The sequence below is a fragment of the Strix aluco genome, chromosome 3, assembly GCF_031877795.1.
Source record: "Strix aluco isolate bStrAlu1 chromosome 3, bStrAlu1.hap1, whole genome shotgun sequence".
Taxonomy (NCBI): Eukaryota; Metazoa; Chordata; class Aves; order Strigiformes; family Strigidae; genus Strix; species Strix aluco.
The window spans coordinates 73,054,601-73,080,746 of NC_133933.1; the positions used below are offsets into that span (position 1 = coordinate 73,054,601).

Below are 26,146 nucleotides of genomic sequence, written 5' to 3' on the forward strand. Positions count from 1 at the left end.
AAGAAACATCTTGCTCTACAAAAGGAAACCCCAAAGAAACAGTAATAAAACCCAAACCAAACCTCACCCAACTCCCCAAACTAAACCAAAAAGACCAATGGGGTAGGAAGCCAAGACTGAAAAAAAGAAGCAAGGCTCAACCCCTGTTACTTTTCCTTCTTGAAAATCTGCCTGCTCTCAAAAAAAGAAACCTTGAAAAAAGCAGATGCCCTCTCAGCAACATGATCTCAGTCCGATGTCTTTTACATCAACAACAATGCAAATTATACATTCATAAGCCAAACCTGTCTGCCAAATTTATATTATAGATAATCAATGAGATTTACTCCTGGACTGAGGAACTGACTAGTCAATGCTAAAATGAGTAAATTATTTGTTAGGACACACGTTTATAAACAAAGAAATTCTGCATTACTCTATCTGTCCCAGCGCACAGCATTTTCCTCTGCGACACCTTGATGACATCTGTGACATAATCACTGACCTAACTGCTACTCAAAATCCACTAGGGTGGAAAACCTACATACTGTTTAAACATAAATCCATGTAGTAAGAGCACGCACAGACTTACCCTCTAATACTGTAAGCTATGCCCATTGCAAGACTTCTCAGCAAAAGAATCAATCAATCTATTAGTGTCCAAAAGTATGGGTGCGCCTCTGCTCAGCTGAACCTGGCAAGAAGCTGCCCTAGACTGAATAATCTGTATATAAGGCAACTCAAGAAGCCCACCTCCCCTGTTACGTGCTAAGGCAACAGCTGCTGTGATCAAGCAGGCAGTGCAAACCAGCTCTACAGTCACTGATTAACTCAGCCACGCTGTGCAGGCCACAGGGTGACGCACGCCGGGACACTCTCAGCACCCAGGAAGCCACGTAGGAAGAAAGAAGACTTAAAACAGCCTCAAAAAGCAAATGAGACTTAAGACTTATTGACAGCCTTTATAAAAAATATCAGCCTAACAGTCTTCTCTGTGTATTAATAATGTTTCCAGAGGCTTCCAACTAAAAAAAAAAAATTAAAAAAGAAAAAAAATGAAGAATTTTAAAAGGTAAGTATGCCTCCCCCTCAGTGTAGCTTTCCCGCAGCCTGCCAAAACCAGGAAAGCAGCAGCAGTCTGCAGATGGAAGAGCAGCTCTGCTGGGAACAGCGGGCTACAGGGCCCTGGCTGAAAATAGAGCCATTTTCACAACCGATGACAGAAGCTGTTTTAACAGCAAACATTCAGAGACCATGGAAAAATGTAATTAACTGCAAATCAGAGGAAGATTTAACTTACGCAGTGATTATTGACACGCACATGAATTTCTTCACAGTCTCAATCCAGGTTTGGTTTGTGGTTTTTTTTTTTTTTTTTCCTTAACTACTATGAAACATTAAGATACTGCACAAGCTACTGTGACTGCACCGGACACAGTGTTTTATTTATGCTGCTTTATGGCCAAGGAGATGAGAGTGGTATTCTTTGTTTTGTCATACATGAATATAAACTGCATTCCAAATGTTTTTGAACTTGGTAAATTATTCTGATACATTGTATCAAAAATATACTGCAAAGCTATCCCAAATGACCTACTGTTCATGGCACTCAAGATACAACACAGATAATTACATACTATGTAATACTGGTTCAAGATTATCACCAGCCATTAGGAAACGTTGCATTTTGCTTTGGGAAGGCATCCCAGAGTTTAAAGAAAACACTGACTTGTTAGGCAAAGACATGTCTTGCATTAATATGATGGAGTGGGTCGTGTTTAATTTTTGCCCCAAGTTCTACATGATCTTTCATGCACCTCTGTGGTGTTAAAACAGGCATGCATGAATAGCACCAAAATGACCCAATCTTACACTACATTCACCGCTAATTTTGATCAAGATCTGAACAGCAGCCCTGACAGCAAAGATCTGTCAGCCGGAACAGCTGAGTGCTCCTGCAACAGCACACTGCAGAAGTTACTTTTTCCTCATTCTAAAAACTGAAGTATAAACCAGCTGTCAACACTTTGGTTTATATATGGGTTAGTTCCCCTCACTATTCAGAAAATTTCTGCTCGTAAAGACACAAGCAGAGAAGTTGTTTTCCAAGTCTGTGGCAAGAAGCTTAATAGATTTATCTGTTGCACAGAGGAACAATTAGAGACAACCTCAGTTCAGCTCAGCAGCTTTATTCAACATTAAGATACACTATCCCCAAAGCAATAACTGACCTTGTGTTATATTACAGCATCATTCCAACTCCTTGAAGTATTTACTCACACTTCAACCTAGAATTTTCTGAACCCTCCCTTTTGCAATCCTTGAGGAGCCAACGACTGGGTTCAGCTGATAGCAAGCAAATCAAAAGCTATCTTCAGCTACACTCCCGACGGCCACATTCCAGCTGGATTAAACCTCTCCCCCTCCTCCCCTGCGTCAGTAACTTCCACACTCTGGTCTGCTCGAAACACTCATTTCTAAACTACAAGAAATAAATACTTAAATCTACATGTTACAAATTTGAAAAGAAAATTAAATATTCTGAAAAATTATTAAAAAAAAGGAAAAAAATTGACTATATCTTAAAGAGACAGCTCTGAGATGGATCACAAGTTCAGATTCTTCCTTCCTGGTATCTAATTCACCAGAAGTGTGATCACCAATTTCCCTATTTTGGTTCATCAACAGACCAGAGAATTGGTCTAGCTGCCTTCTATCAAGAAAAAGACCAGGGATTTGATTCCTCACAGCCAGTAAAAATTCCTGGGTGATTTATGTGGCAAATCACAGGCCCTTGCTCTTTTGGGTTTTTTTTGCTATAGTACTCTTTATGCATACATACACACCTACAGGCACTAAAAATTTAAAGGGATGAAGGGATGAAGAAAGGGACTTTTTTTGTGGGCCTGAAGGCAGAAATAGCTGCACCCATAGAGATAGGAGTGTCTCGTCTCCCTTTTCCACATGCTGCCCTTTGCTCATGTGAAATACCTATTTTTTTAGCACTGGCCCCTTAGTGGACTCCTTGCCTTTCTTGCCACTTTTCCCCCTTCCCTCACTTTCTAGACTACAGCCAAAACCCATATCATCCCCCAGCGCTTTTATCATGTTAGGTGAATGTAGATCCTTCTTTTTATTTTCCAGGTGGCACCTGATCCCATCTTCCTTCCTACTGGGAGCCATATTAGACGAGCAAACAAACAGTGCTTTATCTCTCTGGCATGCAATGAAACGAGGGCACCCATCTGCTCATCTCAGCATCCTCACTGCATTTCACACCTTAGACCACATAGGAAAAGTCAGATTCAAATCTAGAAAGCACTACACATTTAAAAAAAATGAGACAAACATGTTTTTGTGCTATGCACTGCAGCTTACCTTTCCCTAGGAACAGCAAACCAGTACTCCGGTTGCTTTATCTTTTTACTGTACTGTTGAGATATGGTGGTGCTCTGAGACGCAAAGGACTTTCTCATGGGCTTGCCTACTTTAATGCACAGAAACATTGGAGGAGTTTTGCTCTTCTCCTCTTTTGAAGGAAGCATATCTGAATGAGAGACAAAAGAAATGGGCTGCTTACAGGCAAGTACAAATACTGCAGCTGATCAAACATTGTCAAAGATTAATAATCTTGTGCAAAGGAATACTCAGAGGCACTGTACACAATTACACCTGATATGTCATTCAATAGCAAAAGTGGTTTAATAAATCTTCGTTCATCCTAAACTGTGGCCATTCATTCCCATTTCATCACAGGCTGTATCCCCCTCAGCTGTATAGCTATGCACAGAACAGCCCTGTAAAGCAAATCAGTAAGATGATCAGGCTGGGTGCAAACTGCAACACAAAGCAGGCAAGTAAAGGCGACAGTGTTTGACCGGGTCCAGAAAACCCATCCAGTCAAAGGGTAACCCTGCGCACACACACACAAAGCCCAATCAGTTCCTCAACTCTGATGGTCAGACAGCCATACAAACACCTTTTGTCTGCACAAGACAGGGTCACGCATACAAGCAATTTGATTTCCTTAAATTGCTAGTGTGACAAAAATAGCCTAAATCAAACTGAAGTTGCCTCATTCATTTTAGGAGTACACATACAGTCTTTTTTTTTTTTTCCTCTCCTAATGAGAACAAGCACCAAATACAACTGGTAAGATACCAACCCTTCCAAAAGAAGGAAAAAACCGTTTTAAGAACAACATTTTTTACAATAAAGACTTCCACTCTAATCATCCCCCCTGGCCTGATATGAATCAAGGGTATGTCCACTGGGTCATTAAACTATCAAGAGAGGAGCATCAGCGCTCCAAGATGGACTCGTGCTTAGAGGCACTGGGCTGTAGTAGAAATAGTAATATGTGTACATGCTACCTAAACTGAGATTTCATTTTGTTATATGCTTTCCAGTAAAAGCCTGAATTTCATTTATGATAACCCAATGAGCAATCAGGACAAAATGATCAGTCAGTAAGACTCTACATGTATTCTTATTTATCACTTCTTTAAGGGCTTCCATAGCATGAAAGACACAAGACAGATGCAAATAGCATCAAGAATACTTTTGTACCTCCCCCTTTCACAGCAATGCACTACTGCTTTGGACACTGCACTGGCAGACTTCACCGAAGCAACAAAAGTTACCAATACGGAGTGACAATTCCTATGCCATGCAATGTCCCTGTCAATTCTGCACCTGGAAGACATTTCACTGTCCTCAAGCCAAACAGAGGTGAGGATTATATAAACAGTAATCACTGAATATGGAAAAAGCACACAAGCTACTTAGCAAACTGGAAGCTTAGGGAATTTGAAGGTATTTTTTTTCTTCTAAATAGCAGATAAAATAAAAATATAATATACACGAGAAACAAAAAAAAAGAACAGGTATTATAGAAGGAGGAATTTTAGAGCAGAAGGCTAACTGATTCAAAGGTTACCGTCATAATGCTGTCCAAGTCTCAGAGGAAACAAGGATAACCAGAGACCTACCTTCAATTGGCACTTGAATTTTCTGCAGCAGCCACAGTCTGATTTCTGATTGATTGTCTAACTGTGTTTCTTGACAGGTCTTGTCTATAGCTGGTACTAATGAAGAGTCCACAGACTCTTTCAGATCCTTTTCCTCTGCTGCTGCTGAGCTGATTTCTAATGAAGGTGCTTTCCTTTCAACACAGCAGGAATCAAGCTCCATACTTTTAACTGTATGGACTTCATTAGCTCGGGACTTTGAACAGCTAAGTGTGAGGTCTATGCCAATTGCTTTATTGTTTTCACCTTTCTGGATTTCAGCCTTGTGTAAGTCTTCAGATGACTGAGACCCATTCCCATCTTTATTGAGGTAAAATTCAATAAGTTTATCTTTCTCTAGCTCTTTCTTAGTGTCCAGTGCAGTCTCCACCTTACCTGTTGGGGAACTGACACATTTGTTTACTTCTGGAATAACATCTTGCTTTTCACACAGCTCTAAGTCTAAGTCAGCTTTAGGTTCAACACTGTCCTTTTTTTCCAAGGAATCAACTGTCAAGTGCTCCTGGACTTCTGTAGTGGGTTTGGTTACCTGCTGCTTAGTTCTCCCCAACTCCCTGGGGTCAGCCAGCAAGCCTTCCATTACTGAGATTTTCCTGTCCAACCCTCTATCCATACGAGATGACGTCTTTTCCAGCTCAATGAAGTCATCCTCTCCTTCTTCCAAAAGGGATTTTTCTTTGGTTTTGATATCTGAAGCGTTTTTTTCCCCAGAAGGCTCCTTGGCACATGGATCTGCAGCAAACTTTTCCAAATGTTCAGTGGCAGTGATGTTGTTGTGAAACTCCAGTGACTTTGATTTAATTGAGCCTGTACTCTCAGATGACTGAAGAACTTCAAAATCAGCAGACTTTTCCTTATCTGAAGGCTTTATCTGTTTGGCACCCAGAGCAATAGATGGATCCCCATTCTGCTGCCTCTTTTCCTTGCTAAGGGATTTGAATTTGCTGAAAGGATTGATATCTTTCTCAGAGGACAGGTCTTCCCATTCTCCTGGCCTGTACAGAGGACAAAGATCCTTTGGTATGTCACTGTCAGGGAAAATGATGGATGTACATAGGATGTTAAAAGCAAAATGGAAACAGAAAAAAAAAGGAAAAGAAAAACTAAATAACATACCAACTTAACTTAAGCTCTGAAACTCAACAAAAAATTACTTTCTCCAAAATAAACATACATCAGTGGAAGTAAGTGACTTTAAAGAAAATGGAGAAAAATGTGGAATGGATAATACCAAAATAAAATGAGTAAACCACTTGGCAGAATATGCCACATGGGTGAAGAAATGGTACGCATGTAATAACAATGTGCAAGTCATCAGAAGTTCAGTAACCAAAAAAACCACAGGACATGTATTTAGCTGCTGGAATTTAATTCATACCATATTAATATTGTTATTTCCCACACCTGACAACGAGTCAACCTCTACAACCATCCATGCTTCCCTAGTCAGTACAAACATATTTGAGAAGAAAGCAAATCAGAGATAAGCTGTACCCTGTTTGAACGTGTTTACTGCAAAACAGTAACAGGCAACAGAGTTGGGTTTCCTTCCTTTTATTTTTCTCTATTACTCAAATATACTGTTTGAACGCAGACTTCCCCAAAGATTTCTTTTTAAAGCAGGACAATCATAAAATGTTTCAGAATAGAAAATTCTTGAAAACTTAACAACTTGAGTTCTTCACTGCTTCTAAAAAGTCTGCAGTGAATGGGAATACAGGATTTTCATCACTTAAAAGTTACTAAGAAGTTACTAAACACTCTAGTAATGAGAATAACAAATATCTGGAAAATTTTTCTTGAAATGAGAAAATGGAGGGAAGGAGATGAATTTCACTGATCAAACAGGTGTTGCCTATAAGGACAAAACCTTGCTGAGAACAAATACATAAGCAATGACTGGATTATGCATAGATGGAAGTAGCCCACCCCAGAAAGTCTATTATGTATTATAAACGATAACTATCAATGCATTTCTGGTTCTGAAGTAGAAGTATTCCACAGACTGGTATTTCTGTAAGTCCTGAAAATGGCAATTAAGGTGTTGTTATCTTCAAAAGTTTTAAATACTCAGAACAGTCCTGATAACTCAACAAATGGTCCAAATTTAACCCTCTTCAATGCCACTGAAATAACCCTGGAGATGGGTCAGTGCAAGAGCCCAACTATGGCATGCTACCAATGCTTTTAATTACTGGTTTTTACTGGTCACATTTGCACTTTGGTTCTCATATTCACGACCCATTTCTCTTTACTGCCACTGAAGTACTCTAAAAAGAAAGTGGAAGAACAACACAAGTGAATCATTCCTTTGCTGGCACTTTCCTCCCCTGATTTGTTTTATTCTACTTCATCAAAACTCTTCCCCTCCATTCCTTCCCCTTCTTTTCCATGACCCTTACGAAAAATCTGTAAACATAAGTTCAGGGAAGAACACTCCTTACGATGGCAATGCGTCTTTAATCTTCATGTGAGAGATGTCATTGTAGAGGGCTATTGAGACAACCTCCTCCATGGGGCAGATGAGCCCATATTCTTCACAGCCATTCTCAATTACCAGAGGATCAGACTTATGTGGGTCAAACATGATATTGTTTGGAGTTACTATCATGACTCCTCCAACTACGCCCTAAAATAGGAGAAGAGTTAGCACATCACATGTCATTCACTTATCATTTGGTACTGGATTTTAGGCTACCATCCTAAAAAAGAAAAACCCATCTCCTGCCTCTTTATACCCCGTCATGCAATGTTTGCTAACAAAACATTTTGGTTTCCAATTGCATCAAGTCAGACATTATAAGGAGAGCAAAGGAAAAAAATTGCTTAGTAACACATAAGTTCTTGGCTGATAAGGAAGAACATCTGACTATTCAACTTTCAGCGCTGGCTGACGCAAGCTAAAACTGCAGATTGTTAAATCAATCTCAGCCAAAATAGATTAGTAGATTTAAGAAAAAAAAGTACCATTTTATTCTAGATGCAGCCACCTTCATTTGATACATGAATTTGTATGCAACCAGCACACTGAAAGGCAGTCTTTCTTGAGGAAATGTCAAGGTTACTATGCTAAGCCACATATAGGTCCCCTTGATCTACTCTCCCAGAGGTACACGCAAAACGCTTCTCCCTGACCTAGAAGCAGCTTCTACCACTGATCCAAGCATATTTTGCACAGCTGTAGAAGACATTTAATTAACTCTTCAAAATGTGCTCTAGCCATAGATTCAACAAGAGGCTGCACGAGCCATTATTCAGCATCCAACCCATGGCAACTGACCATTTTACAAGGTTTATAAAGGAGATTTCCAGTGTCTTGGTCCTGCATCCTCTCTTCCACATGAGCTACAAAATTCACCAGACCAGCTCAGAAGCTGTGCGTAAATCATGACATCTGACAAACAGGAGCCACAAATCAACAGAAATTACCTACACTGTAGATACTATTAAATTATCCAAGGTCATCTGTAAGGCAAGCCAAGGAAGGCTAACAAATAGGCTGGTAAAGGACCACAAGCTTGGTTTGGTTTTTTTTTTTTAAAATCAAAGAGATGCTAAGCTGATGGCTTGGCACTGGCAAGTGAGTACATGTGTGCCTGTTCCCTTGTAAAGCAAAGTCTGCATTTATTTCCCATTTGTTTCTCCTGTATGACTCACATACACATGCCTGGTGTGTGTCTGGATGAAAGAATCAAAATCAAGTGCAGAGGCTTCTCCCACAGGTAAGTAACTCTAGTTAGCCAGAAGAGCAATACATAAGTAGGCTGTACTTCCTACCCAGCCATTGCAGGAAGCAAGGCAACAAGAGATTATAGCTACACTGGCAAAGAAGCCATGCCACTTTTAATTGTGACTGCAAATTACTTTTTCAGACCTGCGGCCATAAAATTGGCAATCTGTATCCACTGCATCTAGCAAGCATCACATAACAAAGCAACAGTATTGCCCTAATTTAGATGCGAGCCATCAAGTAGCCCTCTAGTACTTTCTACAAAATAGCAGACTGAAAAAATGCAGAGTGGTTAAATACAGTCTACATTCACTCGATGTGAAAAGAAGCCAAAAACTCTAGGTGTAAACACATCCATCTTACAAAAGTCAACACTAAGGGAAAACATATGTTTAAATTACAATGGTTAACATCTCCAGTGTTATAAATTCCAAAGAACTTGAAAACCCAAACATGCAGACATCTAACTGAAACCAGAGTCAACACGAGTAGATATATCAAACTAGACAGTTCAGGAAGACAGTGTCTTGCAACCTTGAGAAGAAGAGAGGGTTAAAATACATTCCAATCTTTGTGCCTTCTCTTCTAGAACAGCTGCTGTAAAATTTAGGGTGCAGTCTCAGTGGGAGCATGTATGTTACAAGAACGCTTGCAAGAAAAAGAAAGAAAAGGTTGTATCATGCAATATTTATCCTTTTATTAGGGTTTGCATGACATTCATTAGCAAGTGCAGAAGTGACACAGGCATATTTGGAAACACTGCTCTGGAAACAGTTAAAATTTAGCTTAGTCATAAATGAAATAGATAGGTATGTGCTCATTTTATAAAGCTGTTTCACAATTTGGTGGAACTTGACAACTAATCCTGACACGTTCTAACTCTAAAGTGCAGTTTTCTCTGTGTATCTAGCAATACACTCTTAAACAAGTAATTCTGGTAAGACATGGTAAGGGAATGAAGATGGCTAGAAAAGCTATTCTTTCATAAAGCAATTATCATAACAGATTAAACAACTGAAAGAACAAAATGATACAGCATATTACCACAGCATCAACAAACACAGCAGTGATAGTTAAAGCCACCAGAACATTTACATTCTTTACAAGTGTGAAGCACATCTGACTCTCCCAGTATTCATCTCACTTATCCAAACAGATTTTGCTTTTAAAGAATCTCAGACAATGCCCAAAAGCCAGGTTCCACCTACCTTACCATCTGTGAAGTAACGACAATTCATTTTTAAAAATTTGACAACCACAGGCTCATCCTCTTCTGAAGTAGAGGACAGAACTCTCTCAACTGGTTTGAAGGCCTTTCTTGCCAAATCAGCATCCTTAAAAAAGAAGAAGTTCAGTGCAGAGCAGAATCATGTACTTTTAGATTTTGGGCAACTAAAAGGCCAGGTTCAACCAACTATTTTCTTTTTGCTTAAGGAAGAGAAGTGGTGGTCATGTATGTATGTATGTACGTATGTATGTACGCTTCCCGCAGTATCCTGTATGGAAGAAAAACCTTGTAACATTACAAAAAACCTCCAAACAAGTAACAGGCAAGAAATTTCAATGAGGTACTCTCATTGTGAGCAGGCCAGTCCTGCCCCCTCACTGCCCTGAAGACCTCTGCACACAGTACACTGGTGTGCCCCATATAGGTGGCACAGAGGCGTAAGACTAAGGTTAAACACAGTTACTCACTCCAGGGTTCTCTCCACCTTCCTTTTCATTAGTTATGGATTTGAAATGTCTAATTGCTTTAACATCAGCAGGTGGACAGCTAAACTCCCCAAAACTACTATCTAAAATCATCATGGCCCATCACCCTTCTAAGGAAAATGAAAGATCAGCTATGCCAAGGCCTTTCACAAAGATTAAATCCAGCAGTCTTGTCTATGTAAGACAAGTCTATATATGGGTACCGCCATAATACACTTAATTAGAAAGAAACTGACAGCTCAGACTAAACTAACAGCCTCTGGCTGAAGGATCCCAATGCAGGATCAAGGCTCTGGACTGCAGAGCAGCATAGAAATCTCCAGGGTGAAACACTAAATAATTTTTCATATTTAACTTTCTATTCTTTAAAAACTATACACCACACCATTTTCAATTGTTTTGATAGACTCTGGGCCCAACTGAACCTGCACTGGGTTTCTCTGCTCAGACAGAATTGCCTTAATTTGGAATATTTTAAAGAGATGGTAAATTTTGTAGTACAACAAAATTAATGTTACTCAATACACTACACACAAGGTCTGAACTGTAAATTCAAAAAACTGCCATTTACACAGCCTTGAATCTCAGCTTCAGAATCAGAAATGACTTTGTGAGTTTAAGGCCAGTGAACCAATGTTTGACTTACAGGGAGTTTATCATATTCAGCATCTGATGACGAAGGAGATACGGGAGCACCAGGACTGAAAGACGACAGCCTCACAGCGCTTGTTTCTGGCACAAAGAGAATCTAAATACAAACGTGTATGTCAAAAGAAGTAAGACACAGGCTTAGAAAAGTTAGTCACTATAAATACTACGTTCTGCTAGAAAGACAACCCAATATTGATCACTCGTGATTGCAATGCACTCCTTAACAACTACTTATTCTAGAGTCCTTCTTCATATGTGGTGATGTCAGGGCACATGCAGATCTGATTAATTATAGGATCTAGCTCTACATTTCATTTTGCACCACAGGCAAGAAAATGAAACATCTTCCACAGAATGAGAAACTCCTTTTTCTCCCCAAATTTACAATCCTAGGTGTCTTGCAACTGCCGCAAATACAAAACAAGTAACTGTAAAATAACTATTAGTAGTCATTAACTTCTAACATCAAACTCTGGTCCAAAGAGAAAGCCACTGCCGAAGATGGGGGATTTTCAGGGCTAGAAGTTTATAACAACACTTCACTATAGGTTGTCTGTTTCTAAAAACATACTTGCATCTCCAAATTTAAGAAAATATTCTTTATATGAACCGTCATTTTAGCATCATGTACTACATTTAAAAGAAAAAACACCTTACACTAATACAAGCGTATATAAAGACATAATGCTTTGTTTGAATTTTCGTCCTCTCAAAATGAACATCCCAGAGTTTTAGTACAGTACTAAAATTGCAGTACAGTGCTCCACCCCAAATAAAAACAGAGTAATTTGTTGAGCAAAGAAAGATACTTCTAAAGTTAAAAAAATGTTCACAGTTTAGTTTTAAACTAAAAATGTTCAGAAAAATGAAACCATTTTCATTATCCCAGCTTTTGTCTGCTGGGTATTCTTAGGCAAGTCACGCCATCTCCTTGTGCCTCAGTTTCCCCATTTCCAATCAGGACACTTGGATCTCTTCATGTCTGTGAAGCAGGAGTAGAGATCTGCTCTTCATGAACTAGATGTTAGTCTTCACATTTGCATTTCCATTATTTGACTCTCCCAAAACCAGTTAATCTCCAATTATTTCTCATTTTACAGGAGACTGACTCATCCCCAACATAATGGCAAAGAGCCATTTCAATTACTGAAAGTATTATATACAGCATTTATCTAGGCTTCCCAAGAATTCAACTCTCTCACAACAGCTACATTAGCCTCTTGAGCTTCAGAGTCATCTTTAAGCTTTAGTGACAGCAAATAAATAACAGAAGTCAGATACGGCAATTTCAAAGCTCTGCCCCCAACTCCACATAAGTATCTAGTGAGTTCCCCTTTGAGGGATTTAAATTACTGTCCATTATCCTTGTATCCAAGTACCTAAAAGATATGTGAAAGTAGTAAAAAGCTTTTAAATATGTAGTAAATAATCAGGTTTAAGGTATAAAAAAAATGTAAAATATTTACCTGGCCTGGCACAATCGTCTGCGTGAAAAGCTTATTGAGCTCCACAAGCTTGTTTGGTGTGATGTTAAACTTCAATGCTATGCTGTTTATGGTGTCCTGATTTCCAGCCTGAAGAAAGAGTTGAAGCTTAAGATACCATAGTGAACACATTCAGCACACCAGCTGAACTAAAACCATCTAACAGACTGTTTGCAGGAAATAGATTTGATGATCTCAACACACCCTCTGTTTAATAGCTTATGTGATAGGCCAGTACCAATAAAAAGAAAAAATATGTTCTCTCATAGTATACAGAAGATAAAACAGAGAGGTGTTACAGATGTGCCTGTCCTTTTCTCATAAAGCTTTAAAGCAGCACTACCATATTTAGAACTGATCTGGCAAGTGGGGAAAGGACACACACTGGAAAGTTCATTACAGCTTCAGCAGTCACAGCACTAGGGCACTTGCCTTTCCATCATGCAGCGTGACTGTGGGCGTGGGGTGCAACCCCCATTCAGGGACCTGGCCGGCTCACACACAGACTTGCTGGGCAGAACTAGCCCTCTGAGCCACCTCAGCAGTACACTGCTACCCTGTTCCAGCTTAGAGAAAGAGGTCTCACATCATCTCAGGATCAAGCATAGGCCAACCACTTGATGATCTAAGCAACACTGTGGAAGTATTTTTCAGAATAACGAAACCAATTGCTCCATTAAAGAGCCATGGTACAGAAGTAAAAATAGGAGTGGCAGCTGTGAGAAGAGGCAGAGGACGTGGGTTGAGCAGTGGTTCAGGACATGAGCCTAGCTCTCCCCACCCAACAATATTTGGAGCAATTCCTATTGAGATAAGTACAAACTGCAGCCAGTATCCACTTAGTGCTTTCAGTTTTGTGTCACTGGCTCCCTTTCAACCTCGACAGCTCCACTTTTAAAAAGCAGTCATGAACAAATCATGTATCAATACTTACAGTATATTCTATGGTACCATGGGGTTTCTGAGAAACCATTTTTTTCTCTTTCTTTTCATTGGTTTTGTTTTGATTGTCATCTAAAGAGAAAAAAAAAAATCAAGTAATTGACTTTCCAGATGTTTGCCTATCAACACATTTTGAAAGAGATCTACAGGATGTGCAAATTGCAGCTGTGAACAGGAACAAGAGGCCACATCAAAAATATCTATTAGGCCTTACAATTTCATTACAAGGCAAGCAAAACTTCATCAAGTACAGCCGGTTTAGTAATCATTCAGGAACACTGCCGGAGTAATGTATACATGATACCATATCAATACAGAACTGCTCCCATGTTTTCCTCTGTGATTCCTACACAATTCAGCTGTTGGATACAAGCATTTTGTGTGATAAGCTGCTCTCAAGGCTGAGGTAGAAACCAGCAGATGAATGCACGCACTGATACATCAGTATGATCACAACAAATGCTGGTTAATCACCACTTCACCACCAGTATGTTGGATTTAAATACTATTTTAAACTCTGAAGGTAAAAGTATGCCAAGAGTCCTGCAAAACATGCATACATGCAGTATATAGTCAAGCATCAGAAAGCACAAAGGTTGTTCAGAAGACATCTGCCATCAGCTGCAGTACCCAAAACTCATTGCACTTGCAGAAACCCTTGCAGGACCCGAAAGGCACACGTGAGCTCTCAGCAGCGTGAGCAGGGTAGCTATTTCCAATGCTTACCATGGCAGAGGGTGAGTGAAGCCAAGGATCAGGGAGGCTGCCGGCTGCCCAGCCAGCCCCGGCCCCACAGGGCTCACCCTCCACACCCGGAGCCCGGGCCCGCGTACCTGGGGGTGGCGAGGCCAGTGCGCAGCCCCAGCTCCAGGAGCGGGGCCTGGGCGCAGAGAGGCTGTGCATGGCTGCCCAGCTCGTCCAGCCTGCTCGCCCCTGGCTCCTCGGAAAGGTCCTGCTGCCTCCGGCACGGTGCCACAGCCCAGCCGAGACAGAGAGAGGCGAGAAGGCAAGGCAGGGCTGGGCCCCGCAAAACCAGGAGCCGGGGCCAGGAGTGGAGAGATGCTGCCCTCCTGGGGGGACCGTTCCCGCAGTCCAAGCTGGCAGCTCTGGAGGGAGATCAGGGAGGAAAGGACGGGGAATGGCAGTGCAGGGCGTCTGGCTTGCATTCAGGCTCTGCTGCAACCTTTGCTATTTCCAGACAGCAAGAGGCAGATAGTAGAAAGAAGGGCAAGGACTCTCCTGCCGCACTGTAATGTACACAAGAGAGGAGGGGCCCAGAAGCGTGCTGCACCTGACCCTTCTGTTGGCCCATTTCCACAGCGAGATTAATGCTGGGGGCTGCCTCAGCGTCTTCCAGAAGCTGCATGGTCAGAGACCATCTCCTTCAGTGAACAGAGGCTCATAAGAGCCCTGAACGTACATCCACGCGTTACTGCAGGCATCCCCCACCCACTACCTGCCAGGGATGCACTCAAGAGAAGCGCCATGGTTAGCAATACAACAGATAGCAAAGCCACTTTTTCCACAACCTAATAGAGGTGAAAAGCATGCAGGGACTAAACACACACAATTTAAGTACATGCAGATAGTACGCATAGCATGAAGGACAGAGGTAGGAAGAGGAAGATCAGAACAATGCTGGCTTTTCCCTGATAGCATTTTGGAACAGAGCATCACTCAATGACCTCAGACATTTCATCCCCGAGACTGAAGACCCACAGTAAAACTGTTTAAATTAGCATTCTTGCTGCCTTTTTCTGACCATCTGCATTTCCACCATTGGCACACCACCTTCCTCTGATCAAAGTCAAAGCAGTCTATAGCGAAGGATGGGTAATGACATTATCAGGGCACAATATTAAACTATCAGAAACACAACACCAATATGACAGAGCCATGGCAAATAGTGGATGCTTCCTTAATCCATTATTTATGTACAACTGCTGATATAGACACAATCATGCCTGAAGAAACTCCCCCAACTAACAATGAGTTCACACTATTTTGTGCTACTCAGGAGATACCATTTCAATTACTCCAGAATCACTAGAACTATATATGACACCCATGCAGGCAAATGACCTAAGCTGCCTGCAACCTATTACTGGAGAAAGACAAGAAAGGTTTATAGGTAGACTTCATCTTCCAGTAAATCATTTGGTCTATCTGGAAAAAGCAGACAAGTTTTCAGATATACCAACTCTCACTTAGCTCTGAAACAGCACACAAAGTAGGAAACAGTTGAGAACAATTATTTCACACTAACTAGACATGATTCAGTAAGACCTTGGGGTGGGGGTGGGAATAAAAATAAAGTAGCCCAGAGAGATGTAGAGAGAGAGAAAGGGAGAGATTTTGTACCTGCTGAATGTGAAAGAGTTTAAGTCTGTGTGTGGATGGGAGGAATAACAATATGCAGTAAAAGCAGTTTCTCTGCAGAGCTTATGATGCTTGGTATTAGCTAAACATTTTCATTCCAAAGCTTTGTCTTTGGAAGGTGGGATGGCGACTGTGAGATGACCATGACAGCAACCACTATGCCACTGCGTCACAAGACCGCCACAAAATACTCTGGCAATACAGACAACTTTCTCCTCTACAGCTTTCTATCTGGAAAGGGATGTTCCTCTCTCTCCCTCCCTCTGTAAAACAGACTTTTTCAGGTCCTCCTAATTGCATTGCCTGCAAAGTTTGGAGATTAAAAGTTATTATCCAGTGAAAAGTTATAACCTGAAGTACTGTGTTGCAAGGAGACGTACAATACCCTCTAGTTGTTCGCTGACAGGACTGTTGGTCTGTTAGTTTAGTAGGGTCCCCAACATAACCATGGTGCAATACAAAGGAGTGAGCTAGATATTCACTCATAGTTGAAAACCCAAAACTGTACAGACAAGTAAAACAGAAAAAGGTCAAAAGGCAAGCAGAGTTTAAACTAAACACAATACAGTCCTCCTTTTGCCAATAAAGGTTAATAAATCCTAAATAAGCCCAACAATTAGATGGCTTGCTTTTTCTTGCCTTTTTTTTTTTCACACCTATGTGAAGGATGTATGTTGTATTGCCTGTTTAGCTACAGCTAGAAGAAGTAGTCACAGTCTGTGAACCCACCTGTCTTCTGAAGCCAAAATCTGACATTTCTTGTTTGGATACTTTTTCAGTTTTTTCTTCCTCCCTGCCCCCCCCCTTTTTTTTTTTTTTTTTAAATCCCACAAAGGGGTTCTGAACACTGTCTTGTAGTAGCATAACTACTTGCCAGGCTTCGGTGATTCCAAATTATGTCATACCAATTTGAGTAGTGGAAAGTCTTAACTAGTCTATGTTTTTAAATTGTGCATATAAAGGTTTAAAATCATAAATTAAAAAAATCAGACCTTCAGAGGAGAAAGTTCCAACAAATCCATTAAATCTGTCAGGCACTGCTAGCCCCACTTACTGTACACATAGCAAGGCCAAGGTCACAAATTATGCTCACATGAATGGTTAGTGAAGGGGGTGGAAAGCCTGGCAAAGTAGGCAAAACACAATATATATTTCTCCAGTTCCCTTATCCTCTCTCATTTCTCCTTCAGAAAGCCGAATGCTTTCTGACATGATGTGAAGGCAGCTAGCTCTAGTAGTAGTCCCAAAGGCATGCAGAGCACACACAGGCGTGATGGAGTCCTCAGTAACCACATTTCTTTCAGACAGAACTAGATGGAAGAGCTGCACCTCTCCACAGGCTTTAAAATAAATGCTACTTTTGAACTTGGACATTTGCTTAGTGGTGAAGTGATTCACAGTTCTGCCTCCCAAGTTTTTCTGCACTGCACGTACACTGAAGATGGGATCGTACAACCACGAGAGCTGACTAGGTGTTAATGCAAATTTGATCACACTGCATTTTTAGGAAAAGGGCAGAGTGGGTGGACTGAACCTCTCTGATTTCAGGAAACATGTAAAATAAGAATTATGTAAAAATAGTAAAATTAATGAGCAATGTGAAGAAGAATGCCAAGTGAGAACAGGCAAAAAAAAAAATGTAGGCCTACTGAAAATGGATAGGTCTAGAATGGAAATTTTTCTGCCCTTATTGATATATTTATACCTAACTCAGTTTCCTAGCAGACTGTTCATATTTCATTTTGCAGAGCTATAGGAAACCTTACAAAAAAGAGTTACCTGGGAATAATCTGGAAAACAATTACGAAGGAGTATGACAAAGAGGTCAATCAGTTTATCATCCAAAAGACCTTGACACGATAGGAGAATTATACCTCTGCAGCTATGTAAACAGCTGTATAAGTAGATAGAATAGGTCAAGAAGCATCAAGAGAATCCTGGGCTGCTCACACTGACATACAATGTGCCACTAAAAGACGATACCATCACCACCAATGTTACAGACTAACCTGCTGCCGGCTGAAATCAGTGCGAGGTTTTGCAGTGCTGGCTGTGACAGCTGAACCTGCCAGACAGTTCCTGAGCCATCAGTTAGGCTGACATCTGGTAATGCTAGCAGGAATGCTGAAGTAAACAAGGGGTCAAAGGACTGACCACTTCCCACACCGGGTAAACAAACTCAGTAGCCTGCAAGAATAGAGGCAATGGCATATTTGGACCAAAAGTCCATTTTACTCATTAATCTCTGTCTTACCAAACACTTAGGCAGCATGTAAATAAAGAAATTTTTCCCCTTACTAGCCCCCTTGGCTTCTAGAAATCATGGATTTCCCAGGGTAGAGAAGCAGCATCCACAACTGCCCAGTCCCCTGAAGACCTCCACACCAGTCCTATGCCAGTGAACCCCACAGCACCATGATGTGTTACATAAAGCAGTGCCTCCTTTCTAACACTTTATACTTGATTAATTTCACTGAGCATCCTAATTAATGTTAAGGACGAAAAAATAAATAGTCCTTATTCACCTTCTGCATACCATTCATGATGTCACAGATTTCCAACACCTTCCCTCAGTTATTTCACTTTTTCACATTGACATACTATCATGCTTTAGACTTTCTCTGGATTTCTTTCTGATTTCTCTCTGTGTATTTCTCTGATCACACAGGCTGTCCTTCTCATTAGTTTTTCTTCACCTACTGCATCCTTTTTGAGATGGAGGAAGGAAAACCAAATGCAAATTTTAAGATGTGAAGAAAACATTAATTTGTGCAATGACATAATGAGGGATTCCTTAAAACTATAAGATACTAGTCATATTTTTCCACATTGCTGAGTACATCACTGCTGGTTTAGGATATTCCAGTCCTACATCTCTATGACAGATTTGTTAGAAGAAATAAAACTATATCACTACAGATTAGCCAAGTACCAGGACCAAGGAGTGAAAACCTGAAGGTAGCAATAAATTCAGGGGAGAACAGATATCACTTCTAAGCAGAGTACTGATTAGATATTAAGCAAACAAGGCTTCCTGAGGTAGTTCCTTTATCAGTGAATGAGGCCTGATAGCTACTATCTTGACAGAGATGGAGTACAATAAGTATCACTTAAGTCATTCTAGAGACACACAAAGACCTCAAGAATATGAAAGTCCTGCTTGGGCTGCTAGAGGGGGAAGGAGGAAGACAAATCAGTTTATCTGAACAATTTTTTGGATTTCTGCTTTCTAGACTGACATTTTAATAACTTCCAGCAATGCTGTTATGTGCAGACTTGTGTATAGGATGATTTAATCGTGTCTCCACAAGCACCTTTACGGCTCTTTTAATGGCTCTCAAAGTGAACTGAACAGCATTCACATTAAAATTACTACTTTTAAATAAAAAGTCTTTCTTTCACCTCCTGTCAGGCGCAGGTGAACCCCACTTCCACAGGGGCTGCATCCCTGTTTTGGGACACCCTCCACTCGCTCTAACATTACAGTACTTCCCAGAGGCCACAGCAGCCTTCTAGAAAGAGACGTTATCCCAGCCCCATTCCCTCCTTTAGCCAGCTGCAGCAGCTGGGGTGCACACCCACAAAAAGGTTTTTTTGCCATCTGATCAGACCCATCTCCCCGAGGAAAAGGCACCAAGTTAAAAACATTTCCTGCTCAGATTTGGGTAGTGGTCTGCTACCACAATAAAAGAGGAAAAGAAAAAAAACCCCAAAACCAAACAAAAAAACCCCACATCCCACCATCTCAGGTATCTGTTTTTCTGTTCTGCTTCCCACTCTTCTCACAGCCTCCTGCCAAACCCTCACCTTTCCTTCTGCATATTTTACCTCTACTGAATCATATTATCATTTGGCTTCCTCCTCCTCTACTGCTGAAGTCACTTGAAGCAAAAAGGCAGCTGTCACCCATCACGACCACATTTGTGCTCCTTCATTAGTGAAGCTTCTCCTGTCATAGGAGAATAGCAATTCCCTGATCAATACAAATCCAGGCACATGATACTGAAATATCTATACCTTGAACAACTCCTATCTGTTCTCAATAAAAATTGATTGTGATTCTCCACTAGTTGTTTTCCAAGCAAGTCTTTCAAAGGAATAAAGAGATCACCAGAAAACACAGGGCCCCAACAAAAATGACAAGCAGTTCAAAGAACTGATGTAAAAAAGGTAGTAACGCCATCTGCTATAAATGGAGAAGGTATTTTAAGGCACATTTAAATAAGAATTTGTCTACTGATATTCATGCAATATTCATATATTGCAGCTTCTATATGAAAAACTGCAAATATTTCCAAGAAACTTAAATTCCCTCTTTATTTACTCCTCCTTCCCCAAAATGTCGCTTTAGCTCCTTTGCAGAGGCATGAAGTGATGCTACACATTACATGTTTAACTGTTTATTACCACCTGAATATGCTGCACTAAAACATGAAGCAACCCTTCCCACCACAGTCAAAGCATCAGAGGACCCACTGCCATCCTTCCCCTGCAGCTGTGCCCAGGGCTGGAGGAAAGACAGCACTCGTCCTTGGGCAATGGGGGTATTTTTGGGCAATGGGACATGCACACCCAGAGAGCCCTTCAGCTAAGTGAGGACAAAGGGCTTCCTGCAACAGGGTTCCTCTCACCAAGAGCCTTGAAAGGAGACATTGTCCAGAGCAGCATCACTGCCACTTTTTTGCTGGCACTTGAACAAGGTGGACACGGAGCAGGAGACAAGCCCTGCAGGGACAGTGCAAGCGAGATGAGCACTCACCAAGAGTGCCAAGCTCCAGGCAGCTAAGCAGCTCTCACGTTTAAGATGCCGAGACGCATGTCACTGCATTCAAAGTTTCCTTTGTGAGGATCTGCTTGAAAAGCGAGAGGAGGAAAGGTCTAATTTAAAAGGTCACTGAGATTTAAGAGAAGGGAAAAAAAAAACCCCAAACCAAAACCACCCCACTACTCAATTTCAGAGGAAGGCAGTTCATGCACTCCAGCTGTCAACAGGAAAATCTGACACGTTGTTGTAAAGAAACAGTGAGATGCACCCAACAGCCCAGTGCTTTAGCTCTAAATCTCAGCTGGAAAAAAATACGGCAGCAGTTGATATGTACTGAAACTAGAGTATTGCTGAAGTGGCATGTCGCTGGGCACCCAGAAAGAAGCACTAAAGAGGGGTGACTAGAGGACACTTTATATTGAATGCTACAGTCAGAAGGGAAGTTTAAAGGAGAGGATGTGCAGTGCTGTGAGCAGGGAAGATGTGCAGAGGATGGCCAGTAAAGGCAGAAGCGGAGGGTTCCTGGCATTCGCTCTAGGTGCTGTCTGAAGACACAGGAAGTATTCAAATCAACCGATAACCTCATATCAGACAGAAAACAGACATACTTCTGCGGTAGAGACCGGTACTTAAGAAATAGGACATGGTGATGTTTGCCAAAGTGCAGCAAGCCTGTAGAGAAAGCCATTCTAGAGGCACATGCCTTGTTGATGGAGACTACACAACCAATCCTCTGCTAACAGGGATGCTGATGGACAGGACAGCCTCTGCCTCCTGCTCCTGTGGAACTTAACCTGGTGACTCCCAGGGAGTTCTCTCCCACCTTTTTCCAGGTGCAAAGCAGCCTATCTGCAATCTGAATATTTGGAGTCATGAGGAAGAAGGAAGAAGAGAACATGAAGATAGGGAGTGGAGAAGTCCTTGTAGCCAAAAACATACAAGACAAGGGTATTGTGAGAGCTAAGAGGTTTCTGATAGAGCAGTAAGTATAGGTGGAAAAGTCAGAGAAGTCTTTGGGACTACGAACATGCTTTCCAGGTCTGACAAAGACCAGGCTTTGCTGCTAAATACACATTAGGAACAAGATAATATATATATCAGCTGGACAGGAGAATAGCTCCCAGCTGCAGTGATCATATCTGTCTTTCTTTACCCTTAAGTAAACTGGTTACACATGCTTTTCTTTTGTGCTGGGTAAGATGTCCTATGTGGTACAAATGGTTTGTGTCCTAAGCCTCTCTGAGATAGACTGGGTGCATGAGCAAACATCATCTTCAGCTGTCTGTGGATCAAAACAAAGATCACATTCCCTTTTGGGTTTAAGGCAGAACAGTAACACGCTGAGACTGTTTTTAAACAGCTGGTTAGATTTCAAGAAATAATTTTGTATGTCCCTAGGAAATGTAATGCACAGAAATGTAATCCTGAGCATCTCTCCAAATGAGAGAGTGGTTCATGTTTCAAGATGCAAAAAGAAAATGGGTAAGCGAAAACAATCTCATTTCTGCTACTCACATTTTGGGGAACAGTTCATACAAGTTTTAAACTAAGTCCCCAGGATGCAAATGGAATGCTTCTGTAAGCAAAGTTCTTGCAGACACAACTGAACACCTCCCTACACAAGAGTGAAATACATATCGAGACTGAGCAAAAAACCTAACAGCTGTTAACTGCATTATTAAACCACACGTGGCTTTGCTCTTGGAGGAGCTGTAACTGATGTTGGATACCAGGCACTATTTCATTTTGGGTAGGATTTGCATAAGTGCCTGGGTCAGGTTTTCCAAGAACAATTTAGGGCTGTGAAGTAACTGCATCCCTCTTGAAGATTTCACACTAGAGCATTCTGAGGCTTTATTCCTTAATTTATTGGAATTGACAGTTCATACTGACACTTTATAATAGTAGAAAGTATTTGTCAAAACACCAAACACAGCTAAAGAGTATGGTCAGAACCAAAAGGGGCTGCTCAGACACTTAAAGTTCAACACAGGCTGTACATCTGTAGACCTCTGTGACTTGTCCAAGACTGTACAATGGCAGCTGAGCAAAGAACTTCACTGCAGAGGTAGTCTTACTTCCTATTACAAATCAGGTTAGTATTTTTAAATTTGTAGGAGATATAGCATTCCCAAATTTATATTTGTTCAAGACAGCTATACAAATGAAAGGCAGAAATGAAAGTGGTACAGGAATTAAAAACCTAGACTGGGTAATTTTCCTTATACAAAAGGAGAATACTTCAGAGAACAGGGACAAAAATGTGAATGGCTCTTAAGTTAGGGCATATTTAGAGCTCAAGCTGTTTCATTAGCCAAATTAATAGCTCCTAAGAGGAGAAGAGCTGTTCTCTTTCTACCTTGGACTCTAGCTCTCATCTGATTCCACAGCGAGACTGATTAAAGTAATCAATTATCTCAATTTTTTTCTTTGTTGGTCTAGCGAATTGACTCATCTTACCTTGTGGTGAGGTGAATGCCAGTGCCAGTTCAGAGGGAGGGAAAAAACTATAGTTCCGAGCAGGAGAAGGAAGCACAAGGTCTCCCTGTTCAGTGGCAGCGTTAATTCACACTGTGGAACATCAAGCTCTTCATAGCACTAAGCTGTACTTTGAAACTACTGCCTAAAGGAAACTATAGTCATCAGACATATGGACGTAGTCTAAATCTAGCCTGGGCCACTTTAAGGAATAAATTTTAAAAAGGAAACCATTTTAGACATATGAAACCTATTTATTACTCTTAAAGATTGCGAGAGACAACCAGAAAGATTCAGATGGCATAAAATCAGTAAGTTCTAGCAACAAGTTGGCTGACAAGAGAGCAGTAAGGAGGAGTAACAGATCTAAGAGGTAAGGAAGCCCTCATTAGTTTTAAAATGGAGTTTGACCAGTTTAGTCTCTATAAGGAATTAAACAATTACTATCTCTAAGGACTGTTACTATAGCAGAGAATAAGATCCAAGGTACAAGCAGCTCCTCTAGTACCATGAATAAACCAGTAATATAAGCATCATGGAATTACAAGTTCTACATCCTAACAGCAGAGTTAATCTTGTTCCTACTACCTTTTCACACATTTTATCGAGTGCTCTTCAACATGAATCATATTAACATGTGAGGTTTTAGCCTGAGCAACACTATTTCAAAATGTAACAGTGAACAATTTGAATCTATCCATACTATCGTATAAAAACAAGTTTTCAGTTCCTTACTTCTGGGGACCTTAATTTTTGGGATTATGCTTTAACACAGTAGTTTCCTAGCTTTAGTTTCTGCTCATCCTACACCAATCTGTTAAACTCTCACTCCATCACAACCTGCCAAATCTTCCCAGGACAAGGTGGCGTTTAACCAAGCTTGGTGTCAGCACTGAGGATGAGAAAGGGAAGGGAGGGATGGGGCAGGGAGAGAATGAGGGGATGGGAATGGAGAAGGGTAGGAGTGTCAGAAAAAATACAGCCCCATCAGAGCTGAAGCAGCTGGGCGGTAGATCTAGGTCCTAACTCTATTCTTTCCTTTAGAAAAGGACAATTAATTGTTTTCTCTCTTCATTATTGGTCTTATATCTAATATATGTTATCACAATTCTTTTTCTGAAGGTTGTCTTTGGTTCCCACTGATGCTGTCTGGGTACAAGGACACATGATAATTTTTGCCTTCCTTTACACAGCCAGGTGTCCTCCTGCACACTCCTGCATATGGACAAAGCAGTGGTGAAACAAAAGGAGATCTTGTTACACAAAGCTTTAAGTATGTCATTCAAAAGGAAATCCACAGAAAACTCCAGATGCTGTCCTGCGTTTTGTATACACGATCTAACTATACTTACTGTGGAAGTACTTGTAACCACATATTTATTCTAGCCCTGGATAGCTGCAGTGAAATACTGACAGGCCTGTAACAATGGGAAGTTATCACCATCATTTCTGTGACAGAAGCTTGTTTCCATGCGCTCTGGATAACTACTTCATGGTGTCATCAAAACTGTGGACTCTTCCTGACCTACTTTGCATTTACCACTAATAACTGTCTCTCCCCACTGCTATTTCACCAACCTTCGACAGCCTACTTAAAATGAACTTGGGAGCACGTTGGTTCACCTGAGCTATCCACAAGACAGATCAAAGTCCTACTTCACATCAACACCACATCAGATTAACCGTAGTCAGCAGTCAAATACCACATCTTCAGTTAAGTGCTTTTGCTTCAGAGCAAAAGTTTATGAGCCACATTTATCAGCCACACAAAAGACAGCCTGAAAACAATGGATATTTACCACCTAAGGGCTGATTAAATAGCTACCATCCATGAGGTCTACAGCTATCAGGGAAGTAATTACACAATGTGCAGGTACACATGCTATCTTCAACCTAAGAAGTGTGAATAACAGCCAAAGCCAACATGCAGCAATAGGGCTGCTACCACCCTGCTAGGTACACAGCAAGAACCCCAGAACTGTATTATTACATCCTCCAGACTGTTTGGCAACAGCGTGGTTTAGTTTGCCACTAGCATGGTTAGCATTATACAAATGCTTCCACAGAAATACTGACTTCTGTAAGATAAGTCAGACTCAGCATGCAGAAATCTCCTCCCCATCCAGAGTTCAGCTTTACTCATAAAATAAAGGCACAGACTCAAGATTAGAAGCTGTTCATACCATCCATTGTCACTTCTTCCAGTTTCTAGTTCAAACCATTCAATCTACCCCAAGGTCCCTACGTTTGACAGTCTACCTCTAAAATATCCTGCTCTCCTTGTGTGTTTGTGTAACAAGAAAGGCCCTCTTAGGTGCTCTGATAAAGCCAAGTGAAGCTGCAGGACAAAACTAATTTTGTGCTTTGCCAGATTTATCAGCCAGTGGGGTCTTAGCTGTCTTACCACATTGCAACAGTGACCATGGGCATCTACACCCCAAAAAACAGAAAGGTGAATTGCATGAAAAAAATAGAACAAATTACTTTCCCTTGTTTTCTTTAAAAGCAGGGGGGAAAACCTTTACATTTTCAGTTTGATAGAGACAGTATATAAAGTATCTGCTAAGTGCTCCCTTGGATAGCATTTCCCCCCATTATTCACTGCATGGGAAAGAGCTTTTCTGGCTAAGTTGGTCACCTGCAGATGTATATTCCATGCCAGTGTTTGTGCTACCAGCGTATAAACTGATTCAAACTGCACAGCATAGCTGCAGTATGTCAATCTTTGAACGCACTACAGAAATACTCTGCATTACTGGGAACCACAAGAAGAAAGCCACATGTATCCTTAGATCAGATAGGTCATTCTTATAGTCTGTCACTTGCCCAGCTGAGCTGTTCAGATACTTGGTATCTAACTGTGCGGTCAGGAACCCCATTCTTACTCAAATTCTACATCCTGTTTTCAGTTACTGAAGAAAATCCAGGTACAGGAAGGAAAGCTTTCACACTGCCTTTCTCAGGCCTCTGCTGGATGGAGTTCATTCAGGTTAAA

The 26,146-nt window shown here is 41.0% G+C and overlaps 1 protein-coding gene across 8 annotated transcripts in view; it reads right to left on the reverse strand.

Moving 5' to 3' along the window:
- NCOA7 (nuclear receptor coactivator 7) overlaps nucleotides 1-26,146 on the reverse strand; it is a 104,323-nt gene that overhangs the window by 15,459 nt on the left and 62,718 nt on the right. For 6 of the 8 annotated variants that reach the window (XM_074819186.1, XM_074819185.1, XM_074819187.1 and 3 more), the window contains 7 exons: nucleotides 13,522-13,601; nucleotides 12,570-12,677; nucleotides 11,099-11,200; nucleotides 9,948-10,073; nucleotides 7,454-7,638; nucleotides 4,971-6,037; nucleotides 3,358-3,526 (listed from right to left, as the gene is read on the reverse strand). In XM_074819186.1, coding sequence (XP_074675287.1) covers nucleotides 3,358-3,526; nucleotides 4,971-6,037; nucleotides 7,454-7,638; nucleotides 9,948-10,073; nucleotides 11,099-11,200; nucleotides 12,570-12,677; nucleotides 13,522-13,601 — 1,837 coding nt within the window. The remainder of the gene's footprint in view (nucleotides 1-3,357; nucleotides 3,527-4,970; nucleotides 6,038-7,453; nucleotides 7,639-9,947; nucleotides 10,074-11,098; nucleotides 11,201-12,569; nucleotides 12,678-13,521; nucleotides 13,602-26,146) is intronic. The other 2 variants (XM_074819188.1, XM_074819191.1) reach the window with 2 other exon arrangements.